The following is a 27,337-nucleotide window of genomic DNA, read 5'->3' on the forward strand; positions in this document are numbered from 1 at the left end:
ATAAAAAGATACCTAGGTAAAGGTCAGTATAGTGCCCAGATTATAACAGAAAAGTTTAATGCTTTTACTGGTAATCTTGCTTCCATTTTACTAAATTGCACACTAATGCATAAGATATGTTTGGATAGACAATATAATAATTCATGTGCTAGAAAAAGTGGAACTGTGGTTTCTAATGAAGCTGTACAAAAGCATCTTGCTGTGCAACTGGATTGTTAAAGACTTTCCAGGAAAAGACAACTTCATAGAACCTTGATATTGTTGAGCTGCATCTTCCATCATCCCTATTCTGTTTGAAGCATTTGAATAGCATTTCCAACTTAAAGAGAAACACATATGGAATTCTAAATGATGTTTTTATCACCATGAGTTGGGCATTTTTACAGATTTAGTGGGGAAAGATTACCGTGCTTCTCACAAAATAAGGCCGGGCCTTATTTTTTTTTTGACCCCTGAAAAAACAGCTAGGCCATCATTTGGGGGGGGTGACTTAATTTCCTCCCCCACCTAGAGCAGCCCATACGCACGTACCTCGCCACGAGGCCGCTTCTATCGGCCGACGAAAGCTCCCCGAAGGCAGAGTCCCCAGCTGCTTCAGGGCATGGTGTGGCTGCCCAATGTCCCCTCGCCTTTAGGCAGTCTCTTTCGGGCATGGAAGCTCCCCAAATACAGTCAACAGCCACTTCGATCAGCCAATAGAAGCGGCCTCGGGGCGAGCGCGCACACACACTCCCCTCGCTGCGAGGCCACTTCTATCAGCAGATGAAAGCTCCCTTGAAGGCAGAGTCCCCAGCCGCTTCAGGGCGTGGCGTGGCTAACCATGTCCCCTCGCCTTTAGGCAGTCTCTTTTGGACGATGGAAGCTCCCCAAGTGCAGTTACCAGCCACTTTGATCGGCTGGTAGAAGCGGCCTCGGGGCGAGCGCACACACACACACACACACACACTCCCCTCGCTGCGAGGCCACTTCTATCGGCAGATGAAAGCTCCCTTGAAGGCAGAGTCCCCAGCTGCTTCAGGGCCAGGCGTGGCTGCGAGGCGAGCGCACACAGACACTCCCCTTGCCGCAAGGCCGCTTCTACCGGCTGATTGAAGTGGCTGGTGACTTCACTTGGAGAGTTTCCATTGCCCGAAAGAGACGGTCTAAAGGCGAGGGAACATGGGTAGCCACGCCACGTCCTGAAGCGGCTGGGAACTCTGCCTTCAAGGGAGCTTTCATCTGCTGATAGAAACGGCCTCGCGGTGAGGGGAGTGTGTCTGTGTGCTCGCCCTGAGGCGGCTTCTACCAGCCGATCGAAGTGGCTGGTGACTGCATTTGGGGAGCTTCCATCACCCGAAAGAGACTGCCCTAAAGGCGAGGGGACATGGGTAGCCACGCCATGCCCCGAAGCAGCTGGAGACTCTGCCTTCAGGGAGCTTCTATTGGCTATCAGGGTATTCTAGCCTAGGCTACCTGCAGGGCACTCCTAAAGGCAAGTTTTCTCCCCATCCCCCCTGCCCTCCCCCCCATTTTTCTTCACCTCGTGTAGTTCGAATGAACGATGTGAGAAATAGTGGGGAAACGCATGGTTTAAATAGGCCTAAATTTGGGGGGGCGGGGCTTAATTTCAATTCATGCCTAAAAATCATGCTGGACCTTCCTATTGGTGGAGGCCATATTGTTGGAGAAACATGGTAGTTATTAGTTAGTTAATAGATTATGGTTAACCATCTATGTGAGTCTTGCTCACATAGCACTAAAGTATGATTTGATATTGCATCCAAGCACAAACCTTTATGTGTGAGATCTCCAAAAACATAGCAACAAGCTGAAAGTTAGCCTATGGAAAATCTCTAAATCATAACCAAAATTATATTTGGGGGCCTATGAAGAGGTTTATTGCTTTCAGAGCAATTTTGTTGGCTGAGAGATGTGTACTTCCAAGTATAGTTTTAATATAGTTTTAAGCATTTTTAGTCAAATATAAGTTAGTAAATTCAGTGAGATTTACTGTGTTAGAGATTGGGAATAATTTTAGTGTCTTCTGGTTAGGTCTTCAGCTCCAAAATATTATCAACAATCTCATTTTGCTAAAAATATTAAATTCGATGTAATAACAGGAGCTTGCACAGCAAGGTATATATTTATGTGAAGGAACTAATAACTTTTGATTATATTGCTGCAGGTGGTTTCTATGCTTGCAGCCTTAGCTGTTTATTAAAGGCACTTGCTTTGTCCTTCTGTCAGTCCTGATTATTTGTTCTCTTCCTGACACATTTTGACGACTAATATTTGAAGAATGGTTGCTTACTCTACATGAGATGTGTGATGTTAAGTACACTCTTAGGATGTATGAAAACCTTTGCATACTATGTATAAGATAAGGATAAACATTGAAATGGATGCCCATATTAATTGAAATAAATTTGCCCTGAGAGCTCCTATTTTATTGGTTAAGTTGAAAAACAGTACTAGATGTAAAAGGGAAAATAAACAGAACTATGGATAAATATTATGAATTTTATAAACTTTGGAAAGAGTTAAGAAAAAGAAGAACCTAAAATTGCCATAGAAACCAGTTTGGTATAATTTTTAAGGCTTCAGGCCGGAAACCTGGAAATCGTGAATTTTAATACCATCTTGATCTACTCATTTTGTCTTAACCCTATTGAGGGGGCAGTGGCAAACCACTTCTGAAACTGTAGGAACTTGCCCAGGCAGCCTTACAATCAGGCTCATTTGAAAAGAAGAGAAAAAATACATTGCATTTCAGTAATCTCTCCTTCCAATCTGTACCTTTTTAGATTCTCGTGAAATTAATGTTTTCGTATGTAAAATGAAAGATTTAAAGCTATAGTCAGTTATGAACATGATTGAATGATCCTGTGACTGCCACTGGCTTATGTATCAGTCAGAACCACGTTTTGGCTTGCATGCTCCATGATGCTAACCATAATCTCTCAGCTTAGTTTAGCCTAACTCGCAGGATTGTTATAGGATAAATTATGATTAGGAAATAGCCACATTCCCTGTCTTGATTTCCTTGTAGGAAAGAGTAAAATAGCCCAACAATTACCTTTTGTAATGCCTATCTCTTTTTTAAAAGTTTACAAATAAGGGCAAAGATTTCTAGACATCTATTGGTTCAGCAGCTGGCAGCACCAGAACAATCGTGTTTAGGTTCAGAAGTTAAGCAGGGTAGAGCCAGACAGACCTTGAATGGAGGACTACAGTATTGGAATTCCAAAGGACTGACTAGATTGGAAAGTTGAAAAGAACATCCTGGCACAAGACTTTGTCAAACTATTTATGGTGCAGTCAGCAAAACTAAGATTTCATGAAGATCAACCCAGCTGATCTTGGCTTTACATTTTTAACTGATTTTTCTCATCTATATCGGTTCTAGCTAGAAGCAAGCATATTTGATTGGAAATAGGGATGCGTTTGAGATACTTCCCAGAAGGTGGCGCTAGTAAATGGTATGAATCAAGTGAAGCAAAAAGCCATGGTGATTTTAAATGGACTTGTCTTATACGTGCTATTTTTATGGAGAAGATCAATTTATTGGACAAATATAATATATATAATTGGAATGATTAGATTACTCTATAAATATTTCTTCCTCTACCTTGGTCCCTTTTCAAGTAACTCAGGAAAAGCATCCAACTTTGAATGAGTGTGTTTTTCTTAGATGTTTTTTACTGTAAAAGCCTTATTTCTTTATGTAGAAGTATTTATAGTAAAGCACAAAGGAATAGTTTGGGTGGATCTTTCTTTTCAATAAAGTAGTCCAGATAGATCTAATGGAATGAAATTATAAAGCCTTAAGAACAGTGGTAATCTTGAGGATAGATTGTACAGTAACAGGAAACGTGATGCATTAGATTTTCATGAATGTTTTGAATTCTGGAGAGTAAAAACAGACAGACTGGTTATCTCCTCAGGCAGCCTTCCAGAAGAGGAAATAGAACAGTTGTGCTGGAACATAAAACCCCACACATGCGTTCTTGGACCAGCTGAATTGTAACACAGTCAAGATAACAGGATGGATAAGAAAATCAGCCTAAAGAAGGCATGGAAGCTAGACAGGGTAGCAGCAGATAAAGGAAGTAGTCAGAATCAGTGGACTAAAATCCTTGGAAGGAAACCAAATATTGGGAAAATTAAGACTTTAGGAAAATAAGATATGGAATATGTATTTATTTATAGGATAGCCCTACATCAGTCTCTGGGTAAGGAATCATTAAAACCAACGTAATATTACATTTAAAAAATAAATAGCAAGTCAAAATCCTCATTCTGGGCTTAAGGTCCACTGAAGAAGAATGGGCTTAAGCCCCTCCCAAAATGCCAGAAGATCAGGTGCCATGTATATTTCTGAGGGGAAAATGTTTCACAGAACAATAGCTATAAAAAGACCTGACTTCTGATCTACACTTTGGGCTGGAATCTTTAGCAAGCCCTCTTTAGATGATTGGGTGAATAGAATCATATTTAATAGGACTCCCCACACAGGGCTAAAGACTTACAAAAAAAATTTTTTTGATCTTATTGTGGAAAAGGCTCAAACAAAGAAAATGGAACAGGACTAAGCCGACTTTGGTTGATCTCAAAACAATGCTAAGCAGGATTAAGTCGTAGTTAGTATTTTGATGGAAAATCAATAGAAAAATCCCAGTGTCCTATTTTCCCTCAGTGTTTTTAATTAAAAAAAAATCTTATTCTCTAGAATAGGCCTATTTTGGAACAAAAGACCAGTTTGGATATGTAAATTTTAAATAATTCTGTATAAATATGATCTAAAGCATAATCTCTTCTCTCTCAAGTCCTAAAACTAGAAAAACTGACCAGAGTCATTCTATGGGGGAGATGAGCCACTTCTAAATATGGTATGATAAACAAACAAACAAACCAAATATTACATAATAAATAAATAAAACCCATTAAACAAATGAGTCATAAATATTACATATATTCATTTATTTGCTGGGGGAAATGATCTAAATTCAAAGGGGTTCACAAACTTTTAAGCAACACTAGAGGTATATTGATGGCAATAGAAAGGAACTTCATTAAAAATGTATCTGGTTATGAATTTTATAACTTTGGCAGAATATATGTATTAGAAATAGGGAGCCTTTTATTTTCCATTTAAAATTTGGCTCTGAAGACTGAAGGATGTTAAATAATGTCCTGGTATTGCTGGTGGAGGCAGGCTGAAAATTTCAGCCCATTTTTTTTTTGTTTTAACTCTTTTCTTCTTTAATAAAAGAAAAAGAAAAAAAACCGTGCAGCTGGAAATTAATACAGGTAGTCCTCAACTTATGACCACAACTGAGCCCTAAATTTCTATTGCTAAGCAAAACAGTTGTTGAAACACTGCAGCTGTTAGATTAGAAATATGGTTGTAATGTGAATCTGGCTTTCTCATTGACCTCGCTTGTCAGAAGGTCTCAAAAGATGATCACATGACCCCAATTGTCATAAATATGACCCCAGATGCCAAGTGTCCGAATGGCCCATGTGACCAAAAGAATGCTGCAATGGTCATACGTGTGTAAAATGGTCATAAGTCACTTTTTTCAGTGCCTTTGTAATTCCAAAGGGTCACTAAATGAAAGGTTGTAAGTCAAGGACTACCTGTAATGTGCAGGCAAGTTTTGGCAATGGATCTTTGGGAGGCCCTCAAAAATTCATCCCATAAGTGAAAGTTTTCCCAATCCCATAGTGAGGGTGTGAAAGAACGTGGGACAAATGCCCTTGCTTCTCATTATTCAAACAAGTGAGGTGGAAGAGGGCGTCTTCTAGACCAGGGGTTGCCAACCTTTTGGATCTCAGGGACCACCAAACTCATAATTTTAAATCCCGCAGACCAGAGACCCTGAGAAAATCCTTTAAAAGTCTGCAGGAAAATTCCCACCCCGTTTTCCTACCGATCGATCATTCTTTATTTGGGATGGTCTCCAGCTCCGTTCTGGGGGGGAGTGAGGGAGAGAGAAAGACTTTTGACTTCATGCAAGGAAAGCAGCAGAAGTCTTTCTTTCTCTCCCCCAAACTCCATCAGAAATGAGTCTTTGTGAGACTTGTCGTGCTGATGCAGCCTTTTGGAGCAGGATGCCTTGCAGGGTCTCAAAGACTCGTTTCTGGTGGAGTTTGGGGGAGAGAAAGAAAGACTTTTGCTGCTTTCCTTGCATGCAGAAGAAGAAAGAAGCGAAAAGAAGCAGCCCGGTGGCCAGGCCAGGCGCTTGAGGCAAGTGGGACAAGTTGCCCACCTCCACCCTTTCCCCCCTCCCCTCACTATCTTATGTTGTTCACAATGCAAGCGATGTAAGCCTTGTGTTTCCGCAGGCCATTTGGGCGACACAGCCTTGTGTTCCCACGCGGCCTCGATTAATTGCTTTGGGGGTGACATTTCTCTGCAGACAACTAAAATTTTCTTGTGGACCACCAGTGTTCGCCAGCCCACTGGTTGGCGACCACTGTGCTAAAGCATATATGCATATGGGCCAATAATGCCCATTCCTTGTTTATCTCACATAAAAATGTCTGCAGATGGGTTTTTCCACATAGAGTCAACAATGTTTTCTCTTGATGCTCTTAAATTCCTTCATGCTCTCAAATGAATTGATGAAAAGATGTTGTAGCGATAAAGAGAGACTTAATTGTCACTCTGCCTGTATTATACATTGTAGAATTACATTAAGAGGGTGTTTTGGGAATCACTCTAAGCAAATTGTTATCAACTCTTCCCCAGTCTAGCAGGGAACAGTGAAAAATACACTGCAGGGATTCTTGAACAAAAGTAAAATGTTTTCAAAGACCAATTTTGCTTTGATAAACTGACGGCATTGTGAGCTTAGAATTAATATTCAGTATGAACTTTACATTAGGGATATTAGATGCTTTCAGCACTTTTACAGCTATTTGCAGAAGGTTTCAAGTTCAGATAAGAAATTCTGGAGAGCCCAAGGCCACCTAGGGACTGGGATGACATACATAGTATGCATGATTAATTTGCTAAAGAAATAGCAATTGAGTTCACACAGCACACCAACCCAAATTCAGATAAACCACATTATGGCTTAATGTCATATGTGGACCCAGCCAGTTGATTTTGCTAGATTAGCTGAAATAATGGTCTTAGATCCTACTGAGAGCTGGAAGAAATATACTATTTGCTACTTTGAGTCATGTTTTATTCAGAGAAATAGAGTCTTTATGTGGCACTAACTTCTGCAAATTAAATTGGATGTTGCCAGTTCTAATATCCATTCCCATCACAGTTGACATTTGTTTGTCCCAGAGCTCCAGTAAATGTTGCAACCTTCTGAGGCAGAATGTTATCAAAGACAAGGATCGTGTTTTGACTTTTTCTGATGCCTGAAACAAGCTAGTGCTCCCAGGCCTTTTATTATTATTGTTGTTGTTGTTATTATTATTATTATTATTATTATTATTATTAGCTGCTGATACTTTTTCTGTTATTGACATTGCTTTAATTTTGATGATGCTTAGGTATCTGATGATGGGCAATATGCTTTGCTTTCTATCCGGGAGGGATGCGATCCAGTGAACAGATTGTGGTACTGTAAACTACAGAAGGAATCAAAAAATATAACAGGTAAGATCACTCCTTTTTAGATTTGCCAAACCTTTGCTTAGTTGCTTGCTTGCTTGATTTTAAAAGTAACTGACCTATAGTAACCATTCGTTATATTGCAAATCAGCATTCAAGACATATCAATAACCGGAAAAATAGACAAAGCCCATTTGCTGTTTTACTCACTGTGTTATGCAAAAGATCCCGTTCTCATTAAATGGCCATTCAGATCTAACCTATTCCTCCCATCAGTCTATTAAATTGGGTTTCCTGTCCAGGTAGTTCTCAACTTACTACCACAACTAAGCCCCAAATTTATGGTTGCTATGTGAGAAATTTGTTAAGTGAGTTTTGTCCCATTTTATAACTTTTCTTGCCACATTTGCAGTTCTTAAAATTAGTAACTTGGTTGTTAAGTGAACCTGGTTTCCACATTGACTTTGCTTGTCAGAAGGTCACAAAAGGGACATGATCTGGGACGATACAACAGTCATAAAAGTGTCTCAGTTTTCAAACATCCAAATATAAATCAGATGACGGCTGGGATACTGCAATGGTCATAAGGGTGAAAAATGGTCATGTTGCTTTTTTTCAGTGCCATAACTTTGAACAGTCACTAAATGAACTGTTGTAAGTTGAGGGCTACCTGTATAGCCTTTATGCTCAAAAATTAAGAAACAGTTTATCTCTCATTTCTTTTTCCTTTTTAATCAGTAGTAAGCTGTGTTCTTGAAAGTGGGATAGCAGTGGAGAGTTTCCTTTGTTACACATGTCCTACAAAATCAAGACTGATGTGATGTCTGGGAATGTGAAAGAAAAAAGTGTTCCTAATAGACTACAACTGTGTAGGAAAATTCACACATCTATAGTTATATTGCTTTCATTGAACTACAGTACTGTGATTGTTATATAAATGAGTTATGATTCCAAAATTGGAATTTAAATCTGGATTTAAAATATTATATATATTTATCTTCTCTTCATAGAAATTACCTGTACTCTATTCATGGTAGTAACATATAGAGTAGACTTTCCCCTGATGACCTTCAAATATCTGTTGGAATACAGGTTCCTTTTTCAGGCAGCATGCTGGCTGGAGATAATGGAACAATAGCATCATAATTATTATTGCATTGTACTCTGCTATTTCATTTTGTGAATTTAGTTACATTCTTTATTGAACTGATAAAACCACATGGCGAAAAGTGTACTTGCAGACTAATATTGAAAAGACAGTCACAGTCTGTTGGTGTATGATGTGTGATATATAACCACCGAATCTTAATTACATACTGGCGGTTTTGGAAGATTAATTTGCGTTCATTCCGAGCACAGTTCCAACCTTAACAAATGAACTTCATAAGGGAAACATGTGGGAAGAGGATGTAGCCTAATATTCTTGTCATTTCTCAAGCTGTCTATTTTTGAAATAGGGCTTTAAAATTCAGATTAAAAATAAGGTTCATTTCTATATGTCATGCACTTGATTGCTTGCTAGGAAAATTGGCTCTCAAGTTTTAATTTATTTGTCCTCTTTACAATTTCCCTCTCTGGTGTGATAATCTTTCATTCTCAAGATTCTGAAAATCTTAGTCTTTCTGTTGTGCATGCAAGCTGTTGTAGGGTGTCGCTTTTTTCTTGTTTTTCAAATTAAAAGTATAATCTTAATAGGAAGTCATGTGGCTTGCTGGACTGTGGCAAAGTAACAGAACAGCATAGTCATATTTCTGTAACAGTTGAATAAAGAATCAAATTAACCTATGTCTGATTTTAAAAATTGGAAAGAGGCTTCTTTAAGATTACAGTTTAGAAGAACTTCCATTAACTCTTACAGCAGTCATTCAAAATGTTTATTACAAAGACCAATGCAATTAAAAATACTCAAAGAATAATTAAAAGTTCTAGAATAGAGTAATAAATAAAAAAGCTGTATTAAAATCATAATTTGGTGTCCTATCTGTCAGTTGTTTGTTCACAAGAATATAGCCGAAGCCAGGAGTGTCAAACTGGGCAGCCCCCAGGCCTGATGCAGGCCACGCCCACCCCAACTCCACGAATGGGAAAAATACCACGAAACATCACATGACGGCAACATAACACCACTAGTTTTGACACCTGTGGCTTAAGCTATATAATATATTAGTCCTTAAATTGTGAATGCCTATAGTCATTAGATACTAAAGTACAACAGTGATAATATCAAAATATTTGGTGCATTAATTATGTAAAATAGCTATAATGGTTTATTCATCGGGTTCCAACTAATTCATAGTGCCGCTGTGCAGAATCCAGTTACCTGCGCTATGACTACAATCTGTTCGTCTTTAAGCAGCCACTAAAAATAAATGGTGTCAGAATGGCCAGGATAGCTATTAATTATCAGGAAAGCTCTTAAAGCAAAATTAATAACTTACAGTATATAAATTATGTTTTATATTTATAAAACTTAATAACTTATATTTTACAAAATAATTGCATGCTACTCATCTTTGTCTTTCATGGCAATAAATATCTTTCAAAACCTATCATTTTAAGAAAAGAGGATTTTCTTATGGCATTATTTCAAAAAATTATATCAGTTGAAGTAAAAAGCCTGACAGGTGATAGAAGGAGTGTTTGGGGGCATCGTGGTGCCCATATTGCTGCCTGTACAGTATATCAAACAGCATCTGCTCAAGTTTTTAAAAAGTTGATGTCAAAGAGAAAGGATTGTATCAGTGGCAGCTTGGAATAATACATCAGCACAAACAGTTGAACTAATTTTAGGCATTCTCTAAATGCCTTTTTTCTACTTCCTCTGAACACATCTAGAAAAAGTTTCTAGAAAAAGTACAGAGAAGAGCAACCAGGACGATTAGGGGGCTGGAGGCTAAAACATACAACGAAAGGTTGCAGGAACTGGGCTTGGCTAGTCTAGTAAAGAGAAGGACCAGGGGAGACATGATAGCAGTCTTCCAATATTTGAGGAGCTGCCACAGGGAGGAAGGGGTCAAGCTATTTTCTGTAGCGCCTGTAGGCCAGACAAGGAATAATGGATGGAAACTGAACAAGGAGAGATTTAACCTGGAAATAAGGAGAAATTTTCTGACAGTGAGAACAATCAACCAATGGAACAGCTTTCCCTCAGAAGTTGTGTGAATGCCATCACTTGAGACTTTCAAGAAGAGATTGGACTGCCATCTGTCAGAAATGGTGTAGGGTCTCCCACTTGGGCAGGGAGTTGGACTAGATGACTACAAGTTCCCTTCCGACTTTGATTATCTGTTATATGTTACATCTGATTGCTGTATCTTTACTGTTTTTATGATATATTTTTAGCAATAGTTGCTATTCCTAGATGGGCAATTTCTACACCTTTGTGTTCATTGTGTTTGTTGTATGTTTGGTAATAATACAAGCTGTTTTCCCTCTTGTTATCCTTCCAGTGAATGTTCATTCTGTTTGATTGCTGACAGTCTCTTGGATTTCTATTCAGTCTCTATTGACACTCTGATAGTATCTTGGTTTCTTTATCACTACATTGAAACAGTAATTTGGCAAATTTCAATGTTACCTGGGAAACCATTTCTGCTGTTTAATAATGCTCCCTCTCTGCTTAATTCTGTGAAGGATTGTCCTTCTCTTTTTCCAAGATTCCCCATTGTGTTCCATTTTGTTTAGCAGAAGGAGAAATGTGTAATGCCTATACATTCTAGCACATAATCCAAGTTGCAGCACTTATGGCTACCTACTTAACTCAAATAGAGAAGCAACTTAGAACCAAGGAGAAATTTCCTGACAGTGTGGACAATTAACCAGTGGAACAGCTTGCCTTCAGAAGTTTTTAAGAAGAGATTGGTCAGCCAACTGTGTGAAACGGTATAGGTCTCCTGCTTGGATGGCAGGATCTCCGAAGTCCTCCCTCCTCTATTGTTCTGTTCTGTTCTTCTTTTATTCTTTCTGTGATCATGTGTATCCATCCCGTCAAGCCCAATGAAAGTCCAAAGTGATATAGGATCTCCTGCCATGGCCAGGGCATTGAATAGAAGACGCCTGAGGCCCCTTCTAGCCTATTATTCTATGTTCTATATTCTATGGCTAGCAGGATAGCCATGGAAAAGGTACAATTTCATTAAGGAATATTGAAAACATGGAAATCCTATGGATCTCATTTGCTGGCCAGTTTGGGAAGCTTCACCACTAAGCCACCATTTGCTCAATAAACATTCAATATATGGGTTAAATAAATAAGCTTTGTCATACTGCTTTGCCAGCCTGGAGCCAGGCTGTTTCTCCATTTTCTGCCTATACTATGGCTTCCTTACTTGAGGCTTCTCATGAACACAATTCGATGTTCCATTTTTAAAGCACATGCCACAATTTGTTGTGATCACAAGCCTTTCTGTAATCAGAAAAACTTTTTTCATATTCTTCATATTCTTTTTTCATATTCTGTGATTTATTTATTTTTGAATTAGCGGTTAGCATCAGAAATAATGTTTCATGTTCCTCAGCCAACTTGAACATCTCGCATCTTTTTTCCATGTAGGACTCCAATCTGTGTTGGATGATCTCAAGCATTATTTTTCTGGCATGTGAAATTAAGGTTATTGGACAATAATTTGCACACTCTCCTAAATCTTTTTTTTTTTTTTTTGTAATGTAGATTGACCTCTTCCAATCTGTTTGCTACTGTGTTATTTTCCAGATTTCCTGGCATAGCTTAGTTAGACTTTTTACTGATTCTTTTTCTGTAGCTTCCAATACTTCTGTAGGTTTTCCATCAGTTCCTGAAGACTTTCTGTAATAACCAGAGCACTGGTCTAATTTCATCTTGTAGAACTAAGTACAAACTTCTTGAAAGTAAGGATATTGGATGTTAACATTTCTACTGTACAGTGTTTCAGTATATTGCTTCTTTCTAACACTAACTGACTAATTTCCTTAACAGTTGGCATGCTGTGATATTGCTGTATTCTTCATGAAATTGTCCTCTGTAAAGGCTGTCCAAGATTGTAATAGTCACAGCATCTTGTGCAAGCGGCTTCCCTAGTTTAGCGGTATGCTATATGAGGAAATACTTTTAAATGTTTTGAATCTTGCATTGTTCAGTTACATTAAATCAAATACACTAGAAGAGACAATAGAAATTGTGACATCTGAAGCCATTGCTTGAGACAGTGAATTATTTCAATTAAGCAAAGTTTAGTAAGATTCTAAAGAAGCAAAAAAAAATGTACTGATTTTAGACATGTTGGAAATCTATCTGCAGCCGAATAATTGCTTATTGTCTTGGTGTAAATTGAAATTGTATTATGGGCTGCAGTGGAAAAGTTTGGTAATGTACATAAATAATGTCATAAATAATGATTCTTGAGTGTAGAAGAATGAAGGAGATAATAAACAAACTCATAATAAACTCATTTCTGTTTCACAGCATCATTTTTTGGATGATTATCTGAATGCAATCATAATTCTCTAGTTTGAACATTGGCTTTCTTGTCCAAACAGTTTGAAACAATTAAGAAATTTGCTGTCATGCTTGTCTTGATGAGTTTTGTAAAAGGCTGATTGACAGTTTTAAACTGATTGTTGCTTTGACATACTTGCCTGTATTTGTACTAATTTACATGTTCCGTATTTATTAATTTGCAGTGGAGTATTAGAAGGTGATGGATGATTGAGTTTTGCTGGGCTCGTTCTATCTTTCATACTTGTTTAGGCTTGTATATATCTGGTTGATTGTAACATTTGCCACACAAATGAACAATGCAGTATAATTTTATAGATATCTGAGCAAATGTAAATATATGCTACAGTATGACAACCTGTGTTAACTGAAATATACAGATATTTCAATAGTTTGGATACAGAAGAAAAAATGTCTACATCAGTGTTTTTTAAAACTTTGTATACCTAGGACCTCTTCCCATTTTTAATGCTGCAACAGTCATAAGTGTGAAAAATGGACATCAGAAAATTTTTTCAGTGCCATTTCAAACAATCACTAAACAAATGCTTATAATTCAAAGACTAGCTGTATTATATTCTTTCAGTCTTATTCCCTGAATATTTTAAAGTTATGCTTGTAGAACTTTGAGAATTAAAAATCCTTTTTGTGAATCTCAAGGAATGGGCAAAACAGATTTTGAGGTTGAAATGTACAGTCAGATTACTGTAAATACAAGACAGTTGAGGGCACTCTTTCCTTGGATAAATTCACGTGCATATCTCTGGACATCTCTATCATGTTAATGCCAAGAAAAGTTCTTTATATTTTTCTCATGATTTCTCATTTTTTATTACTGCCTTGCTACATTTACTGATTCATATAACAGATATTTTAATTGATTCATTATGTTTTTCCATCAACTTAGTATTTTTTTATTCGTAGTACTAAAGGCAGCTGGGTATATTTTAAATTTTTTTAAAATCAATCCTCTATTATATTTTTTAAAAAACCAAGCCAATTGTTCTTTTGTGGTTTCCAAGATTAACTTTACCTTTATTTTAGCTACTTGGTTTAGCTACCTTACCTGTTAACTGATTACTATGTTTTGACATGCTATTTTATTCTGTTTTATATGAAGCTAGTTTTGTGGACAGATATGAGGATTTTTAAATTGAAATGCAAAGCTTTAATCCTTTAAAAAACAACTAGTTTAAGAACTGTTTAATTCCTATTTTATTACAAAATCTCTTAATAAAATTCATAAAATTGTCTATGTTTGAATCTTGCATAAATTTGCATAGATATATTCTTATCTCTTGTATAGGTAAACTTGTATATATCTTGACAAGTTTTTTACTGTTAAAATGCTGATAATGTTTGTTAGCATTTTTTTTCTAAATTATATGAACATTGCAGTTAACCTGATAGTTAATTATAGAAAAATGTGAGTAAAGAAAACCCTTTCGTGGAAACATTTACATCTCTTACAAAACCAGTTTTTAATTCAGAAATAAGTTCTATATTTTATCTTAACGCAAATTCTATCTCTTTTTTATCTTTACTATCCAAATGAACAAACACTGCATTGTAGTGATAAAACCTTTTAAAATTCATAACAAAATACTGGTTCTTGATGATAGAATTTTGATCATTAAATGTTAAGTTATGGTTTAGGTTGAGATCCTAAATTCATTTATAAGAAATAGTTACTACACTTGGTAAACAAAGATAATCTCTAGTCTAGGGAAAAGAAGTACTAGGAGTGACATGATAGCAGCGTTCCAATATTTGAGGAGCTGCCATAAAGAGGAGAAATCAATATATTTTCCAAAGCTCCAGAAGACAAGAGAAGAAACAATGGATAGAAACTAATCAAGGGAGAGAAGCAACCTATAACTAAGGAGAAATTTCCTAATAGTGAGAACCATTAGTGGAACGGCTTTCCTTCAAAAGTTGTGTGCGCTCCAACATTGTAGACTTTTAAGAAGAGACTGGTTAGCCACTTGTCTGAATGGTTTAAGGTCTGCTGCTTGAGCAGGAGGTTGGATTAAAAGGTCCAAGGTCCTTTCCAACTCTGTTATTCTGTTAAATTCTGTCAAATAATACTATGGTACACTACATTAATTTTTATTATAGTATATTTTGTTGCAGATTATGAGGTATAATTGTACAGTGTATAACATATTTTTAGCTGGTAGAGAAAAGTGAAAATTAGTTGTGCTTCAAGAACAATGAAATAGGCATATCCAGGGGTAGGATTCTACCAGTTCGCACCTATTCGCTAGAACCGGTTGTTAACATTCTAAGCAGTTCGGAGAACTGGTTGTTAGAAGAAATTACTGGCCTAATCCTGTAAGAAAGGCAGGAAAGAAACATTCTAGTGCTGCTTACAGAAACTGCCTCTCCGTTAACCCTTATTACATTCTTGGCAGGACTAGACTTTCTGTCTCAGGAACGTTTCTGGAGTTTTTTTCCTCTCCTTTGCTGGTACTTTGCTTGTGTGGAATGACCATTCAAAGTTACAATGGCACTGAACAAAGTAATTTATGACCATTTTTCACACTTACAACTGTTGCAGCATCCCCACAGTCATGAGAAGCCAGGCGAGGAGATGCGTGCCTCGATGTGAGTGATATTGAGTTGGCCACGCCCAGCCAATAACATGACCACCAAGCCATGTCCATACAGTCACATGACCACCAAGCCACACCCACCACCTAAGCCACGCCCACAGAACCGGTTGTTAAAAAATTTGAATCCCACCCCTGGGCATATCCATTATAAATCAGGGAATTTCTTGAACAAGTTAAGTTAGAAGATCAGAAGGTTTTCTGGCACAGTAAAATTATCTTCCAGAAATGTAAGCAAACGTGTACTCGGGTGGAAGTCCTGCTTAGAATAAATTAGCTCAAAAAATTGTAATTATTCATCTTACTCGCAATAAAGGATAGCATAAAAAGGATGTCCACAGGGGTGGGTTTCTACTGGTTCTGTCCACTTCTGTAGAACCAGTAGCTCTGAAGAGCAGCAGACATAGAACCGATTCTATGTCTGCTGATGTTTTTGCCCACCCACCCACCCAGGCTCTTACCTGATCTTTATTTCCTGATTTTTCAACTTCAGCTGCCCATGAGGCACAGCTGCAGTTAAAAGAACAAGAAAAGAGGGCTGTTTCAAAGGCTGCTTCTCTGCAGGCAGCATGCTAATGACTGCTAATGATGTGCTAATGATGCTTTACAGGTGCTTGGCTCACAGCGCAGGGAAGCTCGTAAATCCCGAACGGGTAGTTAACCCTGTAGTATCCCACCCCTGGATGTCCAGGATATCAACAGTTAGTCAAAATATTAACTAAGCTGCTAATTAGCTGCTCAACATTACAGTTCAAGGAATCAGATAAGTTTTAAGTGGGATTGAAGAAATAAAATTTGCCAAGAATATCTGAAGCCTTAGATGGACCCCAAAACAGTTCTTCAAACTGTGATTTGATAGTCATTTTGGGAGTAACAAGTATTGATCATAATGTGGCTTACCCTATTTAAAACTGTATATTAGATGTAAGACTTAAGACTTGCTATAATCTTCTTAAAAATTGAATTGAAAGAAACCTTCCAATCCAAAGTGACATGTCATTTGAAACTCTTGACCATGTTCTGATATTATTAATACTGTATGTTCAACTATTCAGCTAAAAGGTATGTTCAAATGGAATCTTGATTTCATAATCAACAAAATGGGCATTAGTAGAAGTTACCCTGAATGCCCTTTCCTTCTATGCTGCGAGAGAGCCCAGGATGGGGTGACTCCTTCCTATGACATCATTTAGCTGAGTCTGTACTAAGATATAAAAGCCAGCCCCTGGAAGAGACCCGAACTTTGGCGAAGATACTTGACAGACTGAAAGGTGTCTCTGAAAGCACAAATGAATACAGAAATATGACTTACCCTCTCCAGACAAACCAAGGGAGGAGCTGGGCTCTCTCGCAGCATAGCTAGAAAGGGTGTTCAGGGTAACTTCTACCAATGCCCATTCTCCTCCATGCTGCACCGAGAGCCCAGGATGGGACATACCAAAGCTTGCATGTCCACGGGTGGGTCCTCGTCCGGCTCATCAAACCGACTGTTGAACCATTCGTTGAAGCACCCGTCTGCCGAAGGCTGCAGTTGCCAAGGCAAAGACATCCAGGCGGTAGTATCTGATGAAAGGAGACAGAAATGTCCACGTGGCCACACAACAGATCTCCTCCAAGGGTGCTTGAGTCTCCCAGGCAGCCGAAGTGGCTGTGTTTCTGGTAGAGTGCGCCATCAGACCTCGAGGAACTGGAAGGGCCACAGCTTTGTAGGCCTGCTCAATGCAAGATCTGACCCACTTGCTAATAGTAGGAGAAGAGGCCTTGTGCCCCAAGTGAGAAGGGAAAAGGAAACAAAATGGCTTCAAACTTCCTGAAGGAGGAAGTGCGCTTAATGTATATTCTAAGAGCCCTACCTACGTCTAGCAAGTGCCACTGCTGCTCTAAGTCATGGTGCGGGAGGGGGAAGAAGCCAGGCAACATAATGTCCTGGGACCTGTGAAACAGGTGTTAACCCTTGGAATAAATGAGGGGTCCAGACTGAGGACAACCCTATCATCATGAAAGGAACAAAGGTCCTGTCTGATGGAAAGAGGAGCTCGGATTCCCACCTGGCTGAAGTGATGGAAACGGGGAACACTACCTTCAGAGTCAGGAAATGGAGAGACAATGTTCTAAGGGGTTCAAAAGGGGGCTTTGCAAGGGCATAAAGGACCACATGAAGATCCCAGGAAGGATACCTGTGAACCACCGGTGGGTGCAGGTTGGAAGCCCCTTTCAAAAATCTCCTGACTGAAGGGTGATGGGATAAGGAAGGAAGCGAACCCCATGAAAGAACCGAGGAGAGGGCCTCAACCTGCCTATGTAAGGCGTTGGGGGCCAAACCTTTCTCCAGATCATGCTGAAGGAATCTAAGAACCTCTGCCAACTGGGCTAAAGCGTGAGAGAGAAACCCTCCCTAAGAGGGAAGGGCCTTCCAGGTGGCATCATAGATGTGCCTTGTGGGAGGTTTGTGAGATGCCAGGATAGTGATGATGACCCTTTCAGGAAGATCAGCCACCTCTAGCCACTGCCACTCAAGTGCCACATGGTCAGCTTGAGCCACTGGGGCTCCGGGTGGAGCAGAATCCCCTGATGAAGGGAGATTAGATGGGCTGGGATCCTCCAAGGAGAAGCCACCAACAGGTTGACCAGGTCTGCAAACCGTCCTTGGCCAATAGGGTGCCAGGAGGAAGAGCTCCGCTCGTTCCTCCAACATCTTCTGAATTACTGCTGGAATGATGGGAAGCGGGGAAAGGCATAGAGGAGACTTTTGGGCCATCTGCACCGAAGGGCATTGGTCCCCTCCACTCCCTGGCAAGGAAACCTGGTGAAGAATCTGGTGACCTGGGCAATTTGAGGAGTGGAAAAGATCCACCTCCGGCGTTCCAAATCTGAGGAAAAGGTCCCTGAATAGAGAAGGAGGAATAGATCATTCTGCCTGGTCAACTAGGCTCCTGCTGAGCCAGTCGGCCTGGGAGTTGTTGATCCCAGAGAGTGGTCCGCCGAGATCGACAACTGGTGTTGCTCTGCCCATAACCCCAACCGTAAAGCCTCTCCCATGAGGGCTCTGGACCTCGTTCCCCCCCCGCTAGTTGACATGAGCCATGGCGGCATGTTGTCCATAAGGACTTGAACATGAGAGCTGGTCACTGAGTGCCTGAAATGCTTGAGAGCTAGAAAAATGGCTCTGAGCTCTAGCCAATTTATGGGAAGGGCCTGCTCTGACCTGGACCACGGTCCTGAGCTATCTGGTCCTGCATATGGGAACCCCAACCCAGGAGGCTGGCATCGGTGGTTATCACTAGCCTGTCTGGGACCTGAAAAGGAGTCCCTTCCAGATTAATGGGGAACACCACCAATTGAGAGACCGCCTGATTTGTGGCGGGAGCAGGACCTTGATGGATGAGTGGCTGGTTCCTGCTCGTTGGTAGGGAAGCAGGAACCATTAGAGTGGACAGGAGTGGAAAAATCCGTGGCTCTGGTGATATGACAATAGGGTAATTTGCAGATCCCGATGGGCTGCATGGATGAAGGAGGACAGAATCAAAATGTTGTCCAAGTAGCATTGGATCCTCACTGGAACAGAAAGCAGAGATGCCATCAATGCTGCCAGAACCTTCGTGAAGACCCTTGAAGCCGATGAGAGGCCAAAGGGAAGTGCTCGATACTGGTAATGGGTATTCTGATAACAGAAACAGAAAACTGGCGATGATGAGGCCAAATAGGGATGTGGAGGTAAGCCTCCATGAGATCAGTGGAAGAGAGATCGCCCTCCCGAACACTCTCTAAAATAGAATGCAGAGTCTGCATTTTAAATAGCCTGTATTTTACAAATTGGTTGAGAAATTTTAGATCCATGGTGGTTCGCTACCCCCCCCCCCAGGGGGGTCTTTGGGAATGATGAAAGGCGAGAATAAAGCCCACGTCCCCATTGAGAGGGGGGAACAGGTTTGAATAGCTCGGATTTCAAGAAGGAGTTAATGGGCTGATTCATGAGGTCTTGCCTTGAAATGTCCCGAGAGACAGGACAGATTAAAAAAAAAATTGGGGTGGGGGGGTGCATTAGGATGTCCAGTTGTAATCCTGACCTAATAATGCTGAGCACGCAGGCATCCGCCGTTGACTCCTCCCATTTGGAGGCAAAGAAGGCTAGGCGACCTCCGATGAGTAGGGAGAATGAGGGATTACTTAGAGCAACGGCAGGAACGACCCCCACCCTCCTGAAAGGGCTGTTTACCAGTATAAGGAGCTGGGCGATAGTTGGCTCTCTTCCCAGAGGAAGAGAGAATTTTACATTTATATCTGGTTTCGATGAGATAAGATTCCAGAGCATCACCAAAAAACTGATCGTCTGCGAATGGAACTGAAACTGCCTTCCATTTATGGCGTGACTCCGCCTGCCAATTTCTGAGCCATAACAGTCTTCTTGCTGCTACTGAAGATGCCATGGCCCTAGATGCAAATTTGGCGGAATTGAGAGTGGCATCTGCAGTGAATTCCGCCGCTGCGATAATCTTATTAAGGCCTTGGTGAGACCGAAGGTCAGATGTAGGCAATCTAATCTGGAGTTGGTGCAGCCACCGTATGGATGCCCATGTGAGAGTGCCAGAAAATGGGAACGAGGCCAGAACCGGAATGTCAACAGAAAGCACTGCCAGGGAATTGTCCAGGGCTGCGCTGACATTGTAGAAACGCTTGTCCAGAGAAGATGGGCGAGGACCTGCCGAAGGGGAAGCGCACTGTTCCTTGACCATGTCCAGGAACAAAGTGGGAGAAGGCAAAACCCCTGCATGCACTACAGGCTTGGAGAAGAATGAGTCTCCCTGGCTAGAGGGAATTCCTTGTGGCTCGGGAGCCACTTCCTCTGGCGACAGCTTGACAGTGACCAAGGCCATGCTGAGTAATGGCCTGAAGAGAGAAGGATTGAAGACCAATGCAGAGGATTGGCTCTGGGCCTGGCGAGAGTCTTCTTCCTCTGAAAGATTTTGGTCTCACCCTCTTCACGTTCTGAACGAGAGGAGTAACTGTGTTCAGATGGTGAAGCCCTTCCCTTCTCATCAACCTCCTCCCATTCTGGTAGAGAAGAATGGACCCTGAGGTCCTGGGGCCTGTGTAAATCAGGGTGATGAGACAACTTATAGATTGAGAAGGGAGAAGGGCCTGAACCCTTTCCGGAGGTCGAAGGATTTGCTTGAAGCCTTCAGCCAATCCCTGCCTAATGGCCAAAGAGACAACATCTTGGATATCCCCTGATCTATGCTCAAAGGTAGGGGCAGAAGGCCGAAGGCCCACTGCTGAGGGAGTAAAGGTGACTTCAGGCCTAGATTGAGAAGAGGTTCGAGGCCTGGAGGGTAGGAGCATAGGGCCCAGAAGCCTGTTAGAAATAAGGCCCAGATCTGCTTAGATCCTGAGGATCATTGTACTGCAAAAGCCTCAGGAGACAGGCTCATAGATAACTTCTCCTCCCCTGGGAGGGCTTGGCTGGGGCCCACAGGTATCACCTGAAACATGCTATAGTTGCACTCCCTTCTGTTGAATAGTTCTGTTGAACTGCCTCTCTAGGGCTGCATGTGTGCGCTTTTCTGCCCTCAACTCAGCCTGAGTTGCCTTCTTAGGGGCTAGAGCCTTAGCTCTGATTTTAGCAGCCACCACCCTCTGGACTGATTGGATGTGTTGCCTACAACTTTTTCTCTTATTGGCTTAAGAGACTGTTCCATTGAGGGGGACGACTCTGCCTGACCCTTATCTTGCTCCATTTGAAGAATAAAGGCTCTTACGATGGAAAGAAACTGTTTGTAATTTTTTTGTATTAAGCCCCTTAGGGTATAAATGGCCCCCGGGCTTACAAAATGGCCGCTCACCTCATGGTGGAAGGCTTCAATCCAAGATGGCCACTGACTATGGGAAACAGACTCCAAGATCGAAGAATTTCTCCTTAGGCTATAAAGAGCCCCGAGTGAAGTCAGCAAAGGAAAGGGCAGCCTCTGGCCAAACGATCAGCTGGCTGATGCTGGTATCAGTTTGCCGATCACTTTTTACGACCGCTCAAACTGCAGGCGTGTGGGAGGTTTATAGACGCTGCCCAACTTGCCTGAACAGCACTCTGGCAACGCTGCTCCCAACGCTGCAGGAGAGAGAGCCCTGCTCTCCTGGAAGAGCAGCTGCCCAGATCCTGGGAGCTGCTGAAGTGAGGAAAAAAGGTACTGAAGATCGCTGGTGAGTGCTATCTACAGAACCTCAGCTGGCTGAAGCTGTCATCGGTTTGCCGATCGCTTTTTACAACCGCTCAAACTGCAGGGATGGGGGAGGTCTACAGATGCTGCCCAACTTGCCTGAACAGCGCTCTGGCAACGCTGCTCCCAACCTTGCTTGAAATGAGGAAAAACGGCACTGAAAATCGCTGGTGAGTGTTATCTAACAGAAGCTTTCAGAGACACAGCTACTGACTGAAAGGAGCTGAGTCAAAAGCTGGGGTCTCTCCCGGAGGCTGGCTTTTATATCTTAATACAGACTCAGCTAAATGACATCATAGGAAGGAGTCAACCCATCCTGGGCTCTCAATGCAGCATGGAGAAGAATCTTCATAATTCAAGTGTACCTTTCCTCAGGAGTAACTTGCAGTTATGGCATTTGTAAATAACCTCATACGGAGTGTAAAAGACATTTTATAATTTACCAACTTGGCTTATATCTTTTAGAGTAAATTTCTTTATTATCTTAATATAGGTCTTTTGCAATGGGTGAAACTGATAGACAACTTTGATGCCGAATATGAGTACGTCACCAATGAGGGAACAACCTTCACCTTCAAGACAAACCGTCATGCTCCAAACTATCGATTAATTAACATTGATTTTGTTGAACCTGAGGAATCCAAATGGAAAGTCCTGATTCCTGAGCATGGAAAAGATGTTCTAGGTAAGATTATTTAAGTTATATATTTCAGCAACAACAACAATAGAATATAATCCAAGATACAAGAAGATAGCACTATTATAACTATGGAGAGCTATACATTATTCATATTAATTAAAGCAAAGATCAACTTAAGAAACTTTTGAGAGGCAAATATCATAATTGTACTTTTACATTTTTATGAAGCTATGATTGCTGTATGACTCACAAATGAGTAATGCACAGTTATAGTATTCTCCCCCCTAATTTTTTTTAATGAATAGCTGAGGCTGTTTGAGGGATGTGATGGTTTTAAAATATATCCTTGCAATGTAATAGTTCAGGAAGATATGTTTGAATAAGTATATTCTAAACATGATGACAGATGTTTATCAGGGTGCATATTGATCTTTTTTAACTTAGAAATTAACTCTTCTAAATACAATGGGACAGTGTCCATTCAGATATTTTTAAACATTATATGTTAAACATGTACCGTAGCCATGTACTATCACCATTAACAATATGATATAACTTCAATTATTACAATTATCATTGTAATAATAAACATTTGATCATGTTTAAGAAATCTTACTTAATAAGGAAATTATCTTGATCCTAAAAGGCCAACCTGCTATTGTGTCACAATACTTTAACCCATTTAGTCATTTACAAAATTTGATTTGAGAAGATATAATTATAGCTGAAAGCAGTTAATAATGCATTGCTGTAAAATCTTAGCAGTCAAGTGAATTTTTGATTCTGCCTGATATAACAATGACATAGTAATGAAATGCTTTATACAAAATCAAGATATGTGACAGAAAGCTTAAATGATCACTTAGCATAAGTGACTCATTGCTCTGGTAACAAAAAATGGGCTTACAATCAAATTCCTGATAATATTATAATTCACATTTATATTCTTAATCCAACATAAACTTTAGAAGTTTATGACCATGAAGGAGTGTACTAAACCCTCTACGTTACATCCTAAATTCCAAAAGCTTCCAAAACAGCATAGATAGGAGGGCTTTACCTTGAACCCAAAGTAACAGGCATTAAATATGGGACTTTCTTCCTGAAAACAAAGTGCTCTGACACTGATAGATGTTGTATTTTGCTACAGTCACGTGTCCACTTTTCCATCACAGGTATTGGTATATGTATGATTGGGTTTGTGGTGTGTGGGCTTTTTTTCCCCCTGTTCCTGCAAAATGTTGCTGCCAGGCTACATAACAAAATATGCACAGTAATGATGCTGTATAGTCTGGCAACAAAATGCCTGCAGAGAGACCACCAAGCCTAAAAAACAGAAAAATACCCAACAATTCAACCCTGAGTTACATACATTCTCTATTGTTGGCATCTATGATTTCCTGGATTTTATGAGATACAGTTCCTATCTCATTCTCTATCTCTGTGTACATAGGGATGTTTTGGAAGTGCCTTCCAAATGACTTCTGTGAATCAATCCTGTATAAAAGTTGATTTGCTGTTAAGTCTACCTCCCTTCTTTGTATATTATTACTTGGCTGCTCAACAGGTATCATATCAGCAATCAAGAGTGATCCTTGAATTGAGTTATACAAACTTAGTGCTGAGATATGTTTGTGACTCAGTTCTGTGAGTTTCAGTAACAGTAAACTGAAGATCTATAGGGCAAAAATCCCAAGACAATAATAGTTAGCAAGGGTCAAAGTGTCATTTCTTTTAAAGATGACTTGTAAGTTGATGACTTTTTTTAAAAAAAGTCAAGGTAGAGCAATCATATTTGTCCCTTTGATAGATATAATGATTTCTGCTACTTGGGAGTATTGAGTGCCTTATAAGCAAAAAGGCAGTATTTACTCATAGAAATATACCCTGTTGCCTAAATACCCTGTTTAATAGACATTTGAGGCTCTTTAAAGCATGACCCCTTTTCATCAACTCAGTAGAGTTTGCCAAATAAAAATCAAGGTTTATAAAAGTAAGATAAGAATCAGGACATGGATATTTGTAATACTTAAAATGGAAAGTATTGGGGAGCAGAATGATAGAAAACAGAATGGAATAAGAAATAACATAGGGAAGCAATTAAAATGCAAAGAATGGTTCCATCAGGCAGGCAGGCAGGCAGACAGACAGACAGACAAAAAATTGACATAAGACTTCTCTTCTCTTCCTTGAATTCCCAACTACCAATTCCCATTGTCACAAGACTATTATCTGTCCCATGCCTTCTCTGATTTAATCAAGGAGCGGGCTTCCTTCCTGGCAGTTGTCATTTTAAGATGATCTTGTTACAGAAGGAAATAAGGGCATATTTATTTACTAACCTGCTCACTTGTTGCAAGAAGTGTAAGAATGCAGGAGAAGCAGCATTTCCTTCTCTAATTTCCCTTCCCAGCTATTTTGCTTAATTCTGTCCATTAAAAGTGCTAGGGAAAATTCATATAGGTTATCATTGGGGAGCAGATTGGAAGCTCATAATGAGGCCTTGATTAGACGGTTTTGTTAAGAACAACATAGAGGGCCAATTTGCCATATATTGGCTTGAAAGCAAACACTGAGCAAATTCTTAAATGTGTTTGCTGGCATAAAGCCGAAATCTATTTAGGAATCTGATGATCTTTTAGGATCCTAATGACACACAGAGGAAAGTTAAGTTCTTTCTGTGAAATATATTAAAGTGATCAATTTTTCTAAAAACTAATACATTTTCTTGCAATCACATACTGAAAATATGGCAGCTGTTTTTCTTTCATATTTACAGAATGGGTGGCGTGTGTTAGATCCAACTTCTTAGTCTTGTGTTACCTACATGATGTGAAGAATGTCCTGCAACTTCATGACCTGGCAACTGGTGCCCATCTCAAAACACTTCCATTAGATGTTGGCAGCATTGTTGGATATAGTGGACAAAAGAAGGATAGTGAAATATTTTATCAATTTACTTCCTTCTTATCACCAGGTAAGTGTAGCTTCTTTTGCATATTGGTTGTTTTCTTTTCACACAAAAATGCAGTAAAAAAGCTGGAACACACTTCCTCACTAGTCCAACACATGAAAGCCACAGGTCATAGCATCAACTTCAATGGCACCAAAACCCTAGCCACTATAGAAAACCCCAGCCACAGAATTATCAGAGAAGCCATAGAGATTGAAAAAAGACCTGAAAGCATGAATAGAAGAGATGATTCCACCAGACTGTCAATCATTTGGAAGCCTGCACTCACAAACAAAAAAATCTCCACACCACTAGCCAGGCAAACACCTGGGCACAAACAGATCCTCCCTGATACCTCCAGCTCAAACACACCCCAACCAGGCACCCAGATGAAACCTAGCTTCCTAACAAATGATAGCTGTCCATTTACTCAGAGCCAAGCTGCACTAAAAGCCTCCAATACAGGAACACAATGTTGTCAGCCAATCAAGACACACACACACAAAAAAGCCACAAAACAGACAGACGATATTAGAAACACCAATCAAGCAGAACACAGCAAACTCCAAGACCAATAAACACAGACCAAGACTCCCAACCAATCAGGATGAAGAAAAAAACATTCTGGCACAGCAGTAGGCTAGCCCCAAATTTAAAACTGAAACAACTGTAAAAGTCTGACTCACAGACGAACACAATACAGAAGCCTGATGATGGCAGATGAGATTCTGCCGAAACGTTGCTACAACTTTAAAAGCACAACTATAATGACGTGGGAAAATATGCAAACAAAGCTGAATAACATACATACATACACACATACATACATACATACATATATATGTAAGTAGCATGTCATGGAAAAGTATTTCCCCTGGTTTGCTACACAAAATGTGCTGTAGAAATAAGTGAATTAGTATTTCCCAACTGTCTTCTACATGAGAAAGAAGTGTACATTTGCATAAGTTGGCAATTACCATGTTCTTAGCTACATAATAAGCAGAAAGATAATATGGATCTAACTTTTATGACATTGTTTTTTTATCATTACGAAAACTATACGTTGGCTTTTCAAAGCTCAGTAATTACCAATAACTACAACTACAGCAGGATTCCTTTACACTATAATTTGCAGGTTAATTATTATGTTGAAGGAGTAATGAACTCATAGCATGAAAATTACATTCCTGCCTGATTTTGTGTAGCAGGTGGACAATAAATTTGTTTTCTGTTGATATCTTGTCTGCATAAATGACAGAAAGGGACGTCAGAAAACTGTATTTAGCTGAATATGGTGGGGCTGGAAATATTTTAAATGTAGAATTTCCTCCTTCCCCACGGCTAAGTGGTGCACTATTTCATTTCAGCACTTGAAGAAGAAAGTTATTACAGAATGTTTTCTGTTGGAAAATTAAGGGTTATGCTTCTATCCCTGTGCATTTTAAAAACTGAGTTATATTTATGAAGGATTTTATTTCAGAGATCCTTCTTTTTACTACTCTGGTTTTCTTGATGGAAAGGGAGGATTATTAACTTCATTGATTGCTTGATTATATACCATCAAGTCATTTTCAACTCCTAGCAATGCCACAGATATTCTCTGTGCCCAAGCTGTTTTTCCATTTCTTCCAATGGTGCACTCATCACCTCTGTAACTGAGTTTATTCACCTCACTTCTGGTCATCCTCTTCTTCTATTTCCCTCTACTTTTCCCAGCATTAGTCTTTTCCAGAGAACTGTGTCTTTGCATAATGTGTCTAAAGCATGTTAATTTGAGTCTGGTCTGAAACTTATTGAGCTGAATAAAAATGACTGGCCGAAAATCATCCAGCTATTTTCATGGCTATGTGGGACTTAAACTCACAGTCTTCTGCCTTCTAGCCTGGTGCTTT

The 27,337-nt window shown here is 39.8% G+C and overlaps 1 protein-coding gene across 1 annotated transcript in view; it reads left to right on the forward strand.

Annotated features, from left to right (window-relative positions):
- PREP (prolyl endopeptidase) overlaps positions 1-27,337 on the forward strand; it is a 68,147-nt gene that overhangs the window by 13,453 nt on the left and 27,357 nt on the right. Inside the window, exons 7-9 of the mRNA XM_026726667.2 lie at positions 7,495-7,600; positions 22,346-22,537; positions 25,272-25,469. Coding sequence (XP_026582452.1) covers positions 7,495-7,600; positions 22,346-22,537; positions 25,272-25,469 — 496 coding nt within the window. The remainder of the gene's footprint in view (positions 1-7,494; positions 7,601-22,345; positions 22,538-25,271; positions 25,470-27,337) is intronic.

The sequence above is a fragment of the Pseudonaja textilis genome, chromosome 1, assembly GCF_049901715.1.
Source record: "Pseudonaja textilis isolate UNSWEBS1 chromosome 1, rPseTex1.2, whole genome shotgun sequence".
Taxonomy (NCBI): Eukaryota; Metazoa; Chordata; class Lepidosauria; order Squamata; family Elapidae; genus Pseudonaja; species Pseudonaja textilis.